Below are 13,003 nucleotides of genomic sequence, written 5' to 3' on the forward strand. Positions count from 1 at the left end.
ACTAATTCCGGGATTCAAAGGTATCGAAAATAGTTCGCGGGATTGGAATCGCCAATTCTGATAAATGATTTTAATATGAACAGGCACGCGCTTTAAAGCGAGTTATACAATCACATAACATTGATTCACGCGTAATTGAGCCCGTCTGTGCGCCTCTAAAGCCAGCTATTTACATTATGAACCAGTTTGTTAATCGGTACTTTATTGGATACAAGGAAATTGTCAACGTTTATTATTATTTCAATATAATATAATTTATATATAAATTACATTATAATTAGTACTTCTGTTCCTAATCCGGGGTATTAGTTGTGATCATGGCCCCCACATCCTGAAGCGGCCCCCCAGGCTATCGCTAAGGGTAAAGCAATATGACGCTCTGTAGTAACGTTTTCTTTAAATAAAGGTGTATTTTTGGCGATTTTTTAATATTTGCAACCATTTGAATCATGGAGTTGTCGAGTATCACAACACAATTACAAATTGCATTATACAACCACATATTTTTAAATATTAAAACTATTAAAATAAAAAGCGCGCAGGCGACTTTTTTAAAAACTATTATTGAAAATTTGTGATGTGTGTTTCTCTCACTTATCTGGTCGACTTGCAACGCCGGGCCCCCAAACTAGAGCCGAAAGGATGGAGATTCTAAATAATTAGTGCACACTAAACTTTGTCAATCATACTTATTAATTTTAATTGAACTAAAAGTTTTTAAATTCCATTAAACTCCGTCTCAACAAAACCACAATATATAGAAGAACATTATTTTTTATCTAATACATATTATGTCTTGCTTTAGGCAGGGTTTAATAATCGAATCTTAAAAACAAACCAATACCATCTGCAAATAAATAAGTATGACTGACAAGCTTTAGTGTGCAATATGTATGTCAAATCTCCACAGCCTACCTCCACTGAATAATGATTAGGTTTACCAAACTTTGGACAAACTCTCGATACGTCACTACAAAGAGCATGTCCTGTACATATAGGTTAATGCTTTAAAGATGTTTATAAATAATTATGAATTATGAATAATTTATCGGTTTGTATTGTTACCTTCCCTCCCAGGTACTTCAGTCAAACAGTTTATTAACATGGTGACAAATTATGTACCTTTTTCGGCGGCAAAGAAAAAAGAAAGCAAGTACACACTATAACACAAATATGTTAAGTCTCCAGTGAGATAAGGATGGGTTATTATGATAAAAAGTGATAGCACGAAAAGGTTTGGGTTATCCCTTCCGTTTTTTTACATTTTTAGTAAACTCTAAACCGGATGAAACAGTAATTGTTGAGGAACGGCACATGACATCTTCATCTGGTGACAGTGTGTATCTAGTAATTATACCTAACCTATTAATACCATATCAGATTCTCATAATTATGATTATATCTTCATTGTATATGTTTGTTTTGCAAATAAATAAAAAAAACTTATACCTATACGTTTCGATCAATAACGTACAATCAGCAATTTTAATAACAATGACCACTGCTAGTTTTTATTATTGACGTAAAAAAATATTCGCATATACGATCACGACATATTCGTCACGCTGTACGTAATGCTGCTTGGGTGTTCACAATTTTATCTATTTCCTATTTATAAATGAACTGTCAGAATTTCGAGGTAATATATTTTTATTAGCTCATTTCCGAATTTATCATTTACGATTTTTTTATTTGTTCCTGCAACCGTGTGTCAATTATTATATGCAGCGTGAAAAAATTGGCAGGTGAATAACTATTTACTATTATCTCTGTTTTTTTTTTATTGTAAGAAGTATTGAAGCAGGTAGCTTATCTATCTATTACTGTACTATCAGATACATAATAGTATACCCGACATTGGCCAAGTAAAAAATAAGTGAACTAACAATGATTTTTTATTGGTTGAAATGGTGCATATATTAATTTGTTCTCTATGGATAGGATTACTATAAATATTATATATTATTATATTTAATCATGATCGTCAGCAAGTCAGATACATAATAGTATACTCGACATTGGCCAAGTAAAAAAATAAGTGAACTAACAATGATTTTTTATTGGTTGAAATGGTGCATATATTAATTTGTTCTCTATGGATAGGATTACTTTAAATATTATATATTATTATATTTAATCATGATCGTCAGCAAGTTTCTCCTCAATAAAACCTAAGTACCTATATATATTATATGACAAAGATAAATATTTAAATTATGTTAAAATTTAACCACTTACATCTAAATTGAGAGGTTTTTCTTACCAAACAGCCGTTTCATTTTGAGAAATGCACCCTATTTCATTTCTCGAATCTGATTCGATTTTACATTCACCCATCCGTATCTTTAGATCGAAAGTCGGTATTTTTTCTCCCATGGGCATTTCCCATTTCAATACAAAATTTTAAAGTCAAAAAGGATAGGTACGTCACACTCATATTATATATATATATATATATTTTTTTTTTTTTTTTGACCAATTACAATCTTAAAAATATATAGCATTACACCATCATAATCAGACAGCCACGAAATTGCGCCGCAGGCGATATTTTTACAGTCCACGAAACAATTTTATAAAAAGATTATAATATGATATTTAAGAAAGGGGATTTAAAGGAAATCTGGCATTTGTCAATGATTTCATTGCATACTTAATCCGCCATATTTTATAAGTATTTTATTAACATGAAAATCATTTCTACTTCACGCATTTCATAACTCGTGGCGCAACAGCTCGGGGTGGGCTCTGGCGTCTTCAAGTCGTCGTCCCCAGTCCAATCTATCCTTTGCAATCCTTTTCCAGTCCAGAACTCTGACCGTTTGCGCATCCAAGGCCAAGCCATCCAACCGCCACAATCTGGGTATCCTGAAGGTTAAATTATACTGACAGATTTTCTCTGCAGGACTTCCGCGATCATTCCTCAGATCGTATGCGCCAATTGCCCGGATCTTGAAATTTCACGTTGGATTGTTCAGTGGAGTCGTGGCCAGAATAAAATAATACATATTTTTCACTTACGATTCAATCGAAGATCAGTGACATTTGAGTCGACGATTATCATATGTTCTCAACATAACCGATCGTCGATTTAGCTATCCTTGAAATATATTTTTTTCTATTTTGTCCACAAATCTAGGGAATGATCCGAAATGACATTTTATGGTAGGGCGGGTGATCGGGGCAGACGATTGGCTTCCCCAAATTTCCGCTTCCAAACAGACCTCACGCTTGTGACGTGTGTGCCACACTCTGTCATTCTCATGATTTTTCTTCTTGTTTTAGATTTTTTATGTATAATAATATTATATTGTTTGTTGCAAATTATATAGTGTTTTTTTATTAGTTTTCACTGCTTTACTACATATGCGAATGTTTTTCAACAAGCCGTATTAATCGTTAGATTTGTTGAAATTTTACAACCTTGCAAGCGAAGCGATAACTTTGAAATAAAATTATTCACTCCTTTTATATGTGTGTTTTTATTAAATATAATTTTTACCTTCGTTAAAAAAATGTAATGGCAATAACCAACATGTGATTAAGTAATATCACAGATTACACTTGCTCAAAAATAGGTAGGTACCCAGTAAGAAACATGTTTGGCGAGATTTTTTTTTATTGATTGATGTGAACAATTTTTTATCGTTATCTAGAATGTTTCTTATTTGCGAATAATACTTTTGCTGGCAATTGTGTTATCGTGTGCGCAACGTAATCATTTCGATAAATACGACAATAATAAAAATGCCTAATCAAATTTTCACATATATGTCGATTGGTCGATTCGTTTACCAATTTGCAGATGTGCCAATTGAGATAATTAATTATAAATTGCATTCACAAACCTAATTTACTAGATAATGTGTTGTTAGCATTGACGTATTAGGTGGATGCAACATTTAAGATTACATTAACTATAATTATAGTAATCTGCCTTGGTCAAACACATCTGGATTGGCGCAAACAAATTTCATTGTTGGAAAAATAGCTCTTCCTATACTTAATGTATAATGCAATAAAATATGCATATTGTCATGTAGTACCTACAGCATTATTTTCAAACTCAGCTAAGGTGATTGTTTTAATATTGCCACACATAAATACAACGTCTTTGACTTATTTTGCTTTAATCACTTTAATATTGAGACGTAATATCAATGAAAATGTATATTAGTAAAGCAACGGCTATAGGTTCAATTCATTTTATAATCTTTCTGAACCAATGAATTAAATTAATCTAATGTAACATGGTCAATAATTGTGAAATAAATATGCAATATTTCTATTTAAATATTATTATCAATTATCTTTCATTTGGAAAACATAATTATTTGTTCCTCTGTCTGTTATTTTGGGTTATAGGTATACAGGTTTTGTATGTGCAAAATTTACGTTTTGAGTCTATTCATAACAAAAATCTGAAATTCTTAAAACGAAAAGACCGAAAGTCTATAGACATCGAGCGGCTGAAAAATAGTGTTATTTTTTGGCATAGATTCACTGCCTCTCAGATTCAGAAATTAAAGTTTATTTTTAGAGACCTCCTAAGTTATATTAGTATTTAAAAAAAAGTATTGCGGCACTATTGTTTATTTTTCTCAAAATAGTAATATTAATCTACTTATTAATTATATATAAATAATCAACTAAATCAGTAGTATCGTCACGTATCCGTATGGTAGAAAATTGAAGTAACGGCCTTTCCAAAATATAATATATGTAGATTTTATATTATGTCTTTATTTAATTGAGCATAACTATACGATAAAGTGAATCGTAACTAGGAATTAAGCTTTAATGTTGTCATACAATTAAATACAATTAAATATTATTACGCGTTAATTATTTTTATGGTTTTTATATATCTATTCTATGATAATGATATCAAACAAAATCAGGTTTGATGCTCCCTTATATGTACTGCGATACGAATATCTGGTTGCAAACTTAATTCATTTCAATATTTGATTTTAATATCAGATATCTCAGAATATAATAAATACCTTGCCCAAGTGTGTAGAACCAAACGATATTGAAGCACTGGTTGCTGTGGTTACTAAATTAGGATATTGTGATTTTAGTCTCATACAAAAATTATAAGGAAATTATTTTCTTTAATTGTATTAACTGCCAATTGAATTAATTAAAATAAAAAACAATATAACATAGTACATTCTTATTCCAGATACTTTAAATTATCATCAGCGAAACTATTACACAAGGCAGCTATCGATGGTAGTTTATCATATTTATGTATTTGGGTCGGTTAATTTTTCCAATAAGTTAACCGTCTAAACTGTTGTGCTGTATTTTAACAACCCCTCTCTTGGCTGTGTTAACTTTTAGAGCGAGATAGACAGTTTATACGGTTAACTTATTGAAACAATTAACCGCCTCAATATATAAATATGATAAAGTGATAATATGCATCACTTTAACCACAGGACCGATTTGTCCTCTTCAATGGGATATTATTGACTAATTTCTGAGACTTTTCTAATTTATATAATTTCAATGAAGAATATTATATTGCACCTACGTATTTTTTTAATCCTATGTCGTATGGTTTGAATAAAAAATAATTCAATTAAATATCACCTGTATAATCAAGGCTTTAAGGAAATTTTCTACAGGAAAACTAAGCATATTATATATTATGGAAAGTTTTAAACAACTCACTAGAAATCAAATCAATCCATTTTAACCATAGATTGAACCTGAACAAAAAAATACCTTTAATTTGTATACAAACTCTTGTGAATACAAAGGCCCAATTTGGCCTTGGTGAATACTATTTTCGCTGTTTGTGTGTTGCGTACAAAATTGTAGCGTCAAACTGGAACTTGTTTCAACGATATTTACAAGGAAACCATATAAAGCTCCATGTAGAAGAAGATTCAACATCCTTGATTAAAATCAATATAATTTTAATTGATTGTTAATAAGAAGTAGTTGCATTGCGCTGTAATATAGTTATATAAGTATATTTTTTTCGAATTATAGACCTACATAGATATTATATTAATTAATGTAATGGCAAATTGCGGTTTATTGAAGGATGTGTATGTTTGTTTAAGTCATACAGAACATGGTGTCAATTTTATTTATCATTACTGTCCCATTATACATTTATTTTTAATTTGTTATAATTTAATTAACTCATTTGTCATTTTAATCATTGTTGTTTTGATTTAATTAACTCATTTATAATTTTTAATCAATGTTGTGTTGATTTAATTAACTTCTATGAACACACCCGGCGGCTAATGATAAGCGTTGTTTCAGGACGAGACGGGCAGGCTGATGAGGAGGAATATCGTCAGGTACGCCATCTTGGCCTACGTCATCACTCTGCAGAGGGTTTCCCTCAGGGTCAAGAGGCGCTTCCCCACGTGGCAGCACGTCGTCGACTCTGGTGAGGAAAAATGGATTGATATTTTATATTTGTTGTTTGTGTATAAGAAAATGACACTGGAAAACTATTATAGACCCCCGTTACAAGATCTCATTGGAAATTCACTCCTAGTAGGTACAAATAAACTTGACCGATTTAAGCGTGCGTCATATTCCAGTTATGTTACATTGCGAGGTTCTGGCATTGGTGATTATTAGTATTTTATTCTACCATTTATTTCAAGACAGATATTATTAATCTCCCAATGCACGGGTACCACAACAGTCATTTGTATAAAAATATTTAAAATGTACTTATACAGATTTTATGGATTCCACCACGGATCGAAAACATGTGCAAAAATACTTTCAAACAAACAAGTGTGGCTATATTTGCGTTTTTTACTGTTATAGACGTAGCGACGTGTGGTTTCATAAAATGCTCTTTTTTATTACAGCGCGAAAATTTGTACGATGTAGACTGTCCAAACTGTATTTAATGTAATATCAATGTTTTCAGGTGTGAATGTGCGTTAGTTTTAAATATATGTTTGTGTACGGACATTTGTGTTGAGACCTGATGTTTACATACATTTGTACATACGTTTACATATAATATTTGGCATTTGCTACAGAATGTAAAAGATTGTATTGCACTGTTTCTTTTTATATGTGCTTTCCACAGAATGTATAAGCATTGCGCATTTTTGTATGATTTTTTTTATTGATTTTTTTTTCTAGACATTACCTTTTTAACTGTCAATTCTTGGTGGAAAGACGCTGTATTAATTAAAACAAATTACTCGTACCACATAACATATTTTCACATTTTATATAATATAATTTTACATTATTTTGAAAATGAAACCTGAAATGCAAACAGAAGACCCGTTTCAAATTTTAAACAATAAAGAAATCGATGACATATGGACAAAACAAATGAAAATTATCGTAATCAAGTAGGAGGCTCGTAGCTTATTTGGTTAAAGCATATTGGCGCAATAACGGTTTCAAATCCCGTCGGGCGTTGTATTTTTTCAATAGTGATTTTTTCTTGTGGGTATTATATCTGAGGTGTTTTCAAGTTATGTAGGTATGTACGGTAATATCTATGGATTAAAATAACTGAATTGCATATAATTATGTCGTGTTAATTCATAATTATTGTTATAGTTTATATTATATACATATTATAATATATTATATATATAATTGATATTGTCGTTAAGGTTCAGTTCTGTACGTATAATTCACAATGGCCAAGAAAATATAACTATTAATATGGTCACGCCATAATATGCAGACTTAAATATAATAATCTTATATTATAATAATTATTACTCTCAATCGTGTTATTTTATTTTCATTTAATGCCTCTATACCGCAAATTTTAGCGATCTGTCATATGTCCTCCCAAGTTTCTTTATACCTACCAAACTTTACAAGTTGATAAGGGCTAGTGAACAATATCCATATAATATGATACAATACCTACAGAATTATACTAGCTTGATAAACAAGTGTGGGCCAACATACGATCATAGGACTATGGACCCACACCCTGTTATACCTTGTAACGCTTGTACCTATTTTGTCCGCTGTGTATGCAATTGCATTCTGTTTAATAAACTTTAATTCTTTAACTTTCGTGAAAGCGTTTTAGTTTCTCGATCACCTTTCTCGTTATCTAGTCTAAACACATCCCTGAAGGTACACACTGACAATCTTCAAGACGACGGTCTTTAAACGAAACAGCTGTGCATACTACTCAGGAGCCGCACAGAAATCTAGTCTTTGGTAAGGAGACAAAGGAACGAGAACACCCTGCATGGGAAAAGGTTAAAATTCAACCACAGAAAACATATTTAAAGTCCTGCGCACATGATTACAATAAATAATAGGTCATCGATATCAATTGCTATATTTTTTGAGAAATTTAAATTCTTTGGTTTCTAAAATAAACGTATTTTTTAGACACGTCAAACTTATAATGTCGCGCGTCCCGGTTCGAATCCCGGGTCCGGCAAATTCACATATTATTGTATTGATCCAATAGGTTGAACACTTGGTGGCTAACATCAATTTCTCGTGAGAATAACAAAATCTCTGTTAATATTACAACATCCACTCTGTGGAGGCCCATATGATCTTCTTATGATCGAAGATGGTTAAAAATAATTCTCATTTTATTCCAAATAAATTTCAATATAAACCAAATATTTTTTTTTCATATTTTTCTCTATTATTCTATAAGCTACTATTGACAGGCAAGTCCATTATAGTAGACTTATTATTTTATTATAATATAAATATTCGCCACTAGGGCCGATGTTTTTAATGATTATACAAACAGTAGGTAGGTATATTAGCGCAATTTCAGATACATCTAAAAATAGACCTGACAACTTATAAGATCCGCCGGCAACTGGTGAAAATATTTTGATCAAATTAAAATCAGGGAACTAGGTATACCTACCTTTAATGTAATAATGTATTTTGCAAATCTGCACGTATTCTTACGAAAATAAACCACGGATAAAAGACCGACAAAAAATACGGTCCTGCTAAACCTTTTATATTAGTTAATACATTTTATATCCACTTTCAATACCGAATATATCGGTATTGTCTGATTTTTAAAACCGGTATTTCGGTATCGAAAAATACTGAGATACCGGTATTACAATCCCTAATCATGCTCGCAGAGCGGAAACGGTGATTTACGTTTTTTATTAATAATACCATAAAATTGTTGTATTATGTAGCATTGCATAATTGATCAAAAGTTAAGCCTGCGGATATGTTATATGTAATTATTATTGCCTAAATCATTTAATAATTGATTTCAATATCCATTTGAATACTTCCATGTTGTATTACGTTGGTTAATTATTCTACGTGAATAGACAAAATGTTGAATAAAATACAAAACTTAAATGTCATCCATTAGACTGGCCATTCAAATGAAAACACACACAACTCCATACATTTCATACTTTCACTGCACTTCCTAAAAAATACAAAGCCCATGTATGACACATTTTATAAATGGGAAATTGCCTACTTCCGTCTTTTTACTATGAATTGAGGTATTTAAACCATTTTTTGGACATTATAATGCATCAGCTGTTTCACGTCGGTCGATAACTCGAATTCATATTAATATATAAAATTACCTTACATATATTTGGTTTGTATTATCTGTAACTCATGCAACGAAAATTTTTCTACGACGTCGGAAGATTTAAATTTTTAGGTATTCAAATCAGTCATATAAATATACCAATATCATAAAAAGACGCGTAGTCATAACAAAATCCCTCCAACATCATCAAAAAAACTCCAATATAATTAATACTCAAACAAATACTTCTTTTGGCCATGTCCGATCCTAATAGGATCATATGCCCTCCACAGAGTGGAGGTTTGTATTAACAGATTTTTTTTATTTTTTACGAGAAATGGATCACTTGCTCAACCTATTAGGACCATGCTCTGACTCATGCACAACTTGAAAAACAATATGTGAACTTGCCAGACCCAGGATTCGAACCTGGGACCCTCGACACTATAGACCGGCGGTTAATCCACGCGGCCATCGTGGGTGTCAAACAAATACGCAATTGTACACAAAAAAACCACTATTCACTGTCATCTTCAATAATATTTACCGTATCGTTTTGTTTACTTCGTGTGATTGATTATAGGAAAGAGATACAGTCGAACTTGGTTATTACGATCGCGGAAATAGCGAGATCTCACATGTAATGAGGAAACATTCGTTGACGTTTTAGTTTATTTTATCCATACATTTATTCATATTTATAACGAGCTACTTCTCGGGTATACCGAGCAAAACTGTTTATGTGTCGATCGTTTAAAAACAACATTTTCGACCCTAAGCAATGGAATTCGACCGGGCAGTTCACTGGACCGATGCCGCCAAGATCGGATTACGTTTATGAGTAGCTAAGTGTCTAAGTACCTAATTGGTGTTTTCGCCGACAACATTGAAAAAGTATCCACGCATATTGTTGAAATTCCATGTAAAAAATTCAAGCTTTGTGAAGTCAGTAGGTACCTACCAGCGCCGGCGGCTCAGCACTTCATTACAATAAACAATTTCTTTTGTAGTTTATGAATGCCATGCTTTTTTCGGGGATTTTTATGATGGTTTTCAGATTTTTTATGTTCTATGCTTAAATAGAACGTGGCGCGAAAAATGTTAACGATATAACGAGCAAATTCAGTCGGTCCCATCTTCCTCGTAATAACCAAGTTCAACTGTACATTGACAATATATTTAGTAAGTACGATGGGAGTAGGAATTTATGTTTTTCTAATTTTTTTAAACGTGGGAGTATTTGATTTAGTCAGAGTGCCTCGGACATCCACGCCCCTAAACCCGTCGCTGAACGCATGTGAGAAAACATATGAAAATAATATGTGAGTGAGAGTGAGACAGGGAGAAGACGTATTAAACATACACGTATAAACGCAAATTCTAAATTTGAAAAATCGGAGGAATCGTTTATTATTTATCGGGTCATGAAAGAAAACAAATTATACTTTCATAACAGTTTACAGTGAACCTAATCACGGTACGGTAATAACATATCGAGATATAATTTATACAGCATCAAGAATTTAGTGGGTTACCCAAGAGATTTAAGGGTAATTATAAAAGTGATAGGGTATTGTAATGTATTAGTATTGTATTAGTATTGATAGGGTATTGTAACCTCATTAAATTTAACGATAATTATCATAATTTCTTAGAAATTTAGGCAAACCAGTAGCGAGGGGTGGAAGTAGGCTTTTAAGATTCGACATAAATAGTGCACACTAAACTTTTTCAGTAATACTAATTTGTTTTCATTGAATTAAGAATACAATTTGCGGATGGCGCTGGTTAGTTAAAAGCAATTCAATTAAACCCTGCCCAACCAAACCATAATCGATAAAAAAATATTCTTCTATCTATTAAATATCTAAAAGTGGGTATGGTTTAATGGCATAATTTTAGATAAACGAATATTTTTTAACTATATTATCTACTATGGCTTAGATTAGGCGGAGTTGAATTGTATTTTAAAAACTAAGAAACACTATCTAGATATTGTAGTCTTATTCCTTTGACATTAATTTACGTTAATTACATATTTATAAATTACCACAAATGAATGCACCGCACCCTACTTCATTTTATGAAAAACATGTTTTACTCTATATTATATCTCATTGCTGTCTGAGATTTTTTTAAACTTCACTTTCATATTATGTTGCTTCTGTAAAGCAGAATACGTCAAAACTTTTCCTGTTACATATGTAATGTATAATTATAAAATAGCCAAGGGTAAATACATATCTTTTTTACCGGTTTAAAGCTTGTTTAAATAAAATTGCGCCTCAGACAACTTTTTACTGCACAAGGAAGTATAATAAAATATCTCTAATTAGAGATATAAAATATTTAAATTTAAAGGACCAAATTTAAAGTAAATCTAGCATTTTTCATATCATAATATCGCATTAATATGGCACTGTTAAAGAACAATGTTTTTTTTTCGACATCTTTCTGATATATTGTATACCTATTCTTACACAATATTTTATTTTTAATATAATATTCTGCTTTAGTTCTAAAGTAAATGTGTGGTGATTTTTATATTTCTTTTATTGCACATGCATAATTATGAAAACACTCCTGAGAAAACATTATTATAACCAATAGAAAAAATCTTTTTGAAAAAAGTAAGAACCGAAACCTGCATTTCTCGGGTTTCGCGCCTCTGCACATAGACCACTACGCTATAGGCGCCATACTAAATTGCGACAAATTTTAACTAATGTCTCTTAATACTCTCTGAAGCGCTTTCGAAATTGAGTTACTATTGGCGATCTGCTTTTGTATTCTAAATCAAAGAAGGTATTATAAAATGACTATCGACATCACGGATCACTCCAAGATTTCTGTTGTAACTTTATTGAACGAATAATTCACAAGATTTAAGAATGTAACATTCTGATTATTGAACATACATAATTTAGAAAACATTTCTGAGAAAGTCTTCTTATTATACTTCTTATTATAATCAATCTCTTTATTTATTAATCTTCTATATTTGAATTTCGGACTGTTTTACAAACATCTTTTCAAATGTTTTTAATAAAAACATCGTTTTAGTATGTTGCTGTACATGGTGATGCTCGTGCAGTATAACTACCTATTGTCTTTTATTCAGTTGTTTAATAAAATGATTATTCTTGGCTTGTTACGCCGTTTCTAGAGTATGCCGTTGCATCACGATTTGTATTTAATTCTATCTGTAGTATCCATCACTGATTATCGTTAAAAATAATTATATAGGTACTTTTAATTATCTGCGTCATATATAATTCATCAGTAGAATTTTATGTACCCGAACATGCAGCCAACATTGCCAACCTAGCGTTTTACTGTTCATGTCGCTCTTTCAAATAGCTAAGAGCGCGTTGCAGAACCGTTGACGTTAATCAGCCGTTCTAAGAATAAAAACACGTTACATGTTCTTTCTCTCTTCTACTTAGGCGTTCTCATTAGAATTATATGTTTTTCTCACTGAAC

General features: G+C 31.4%; 1 protein-coding gene across 1 annotated transcript in view; it reads left to right on the plus strand.

The window, feature by feature from the left end:
- The window catches only part of Best2 (bestrophin 2), a 184,108-nt gene that overhangs the window by 111,924 nt on the left and 59,181 nt on the right, over nt 1–13,003 (plus strand). Inside the window, exon 4 of the mRNA XM_085944313.1 lies at nt 6,289–6,418. Within this exon, the coding sequence (XP_085800439.1) occupies nt 6,289–6,418 (130 nt within the window). The remainder of the gene's footprint in view (nt 1–6,288; nt 6,419–13,003) is intronic.

This window comes from Rhyacophila brunnea, unplaced genomic scaffold, assembly GCF_057557595.1.
Source record: "Rhyacophila brunnea isolate RB1 unplaced genomic scaffold, BYU_Rbru_1.0 scaffold_1, whole genome shotgun sequence".
Classification (NCBI taxonomy): domain Eukaryota; kingdom Metazoa; phylum Arthropoda; class Insecta; order Trichoptera; family Rhyacophilidae; genus Rhyacophila; species Rhyacophila brunnea.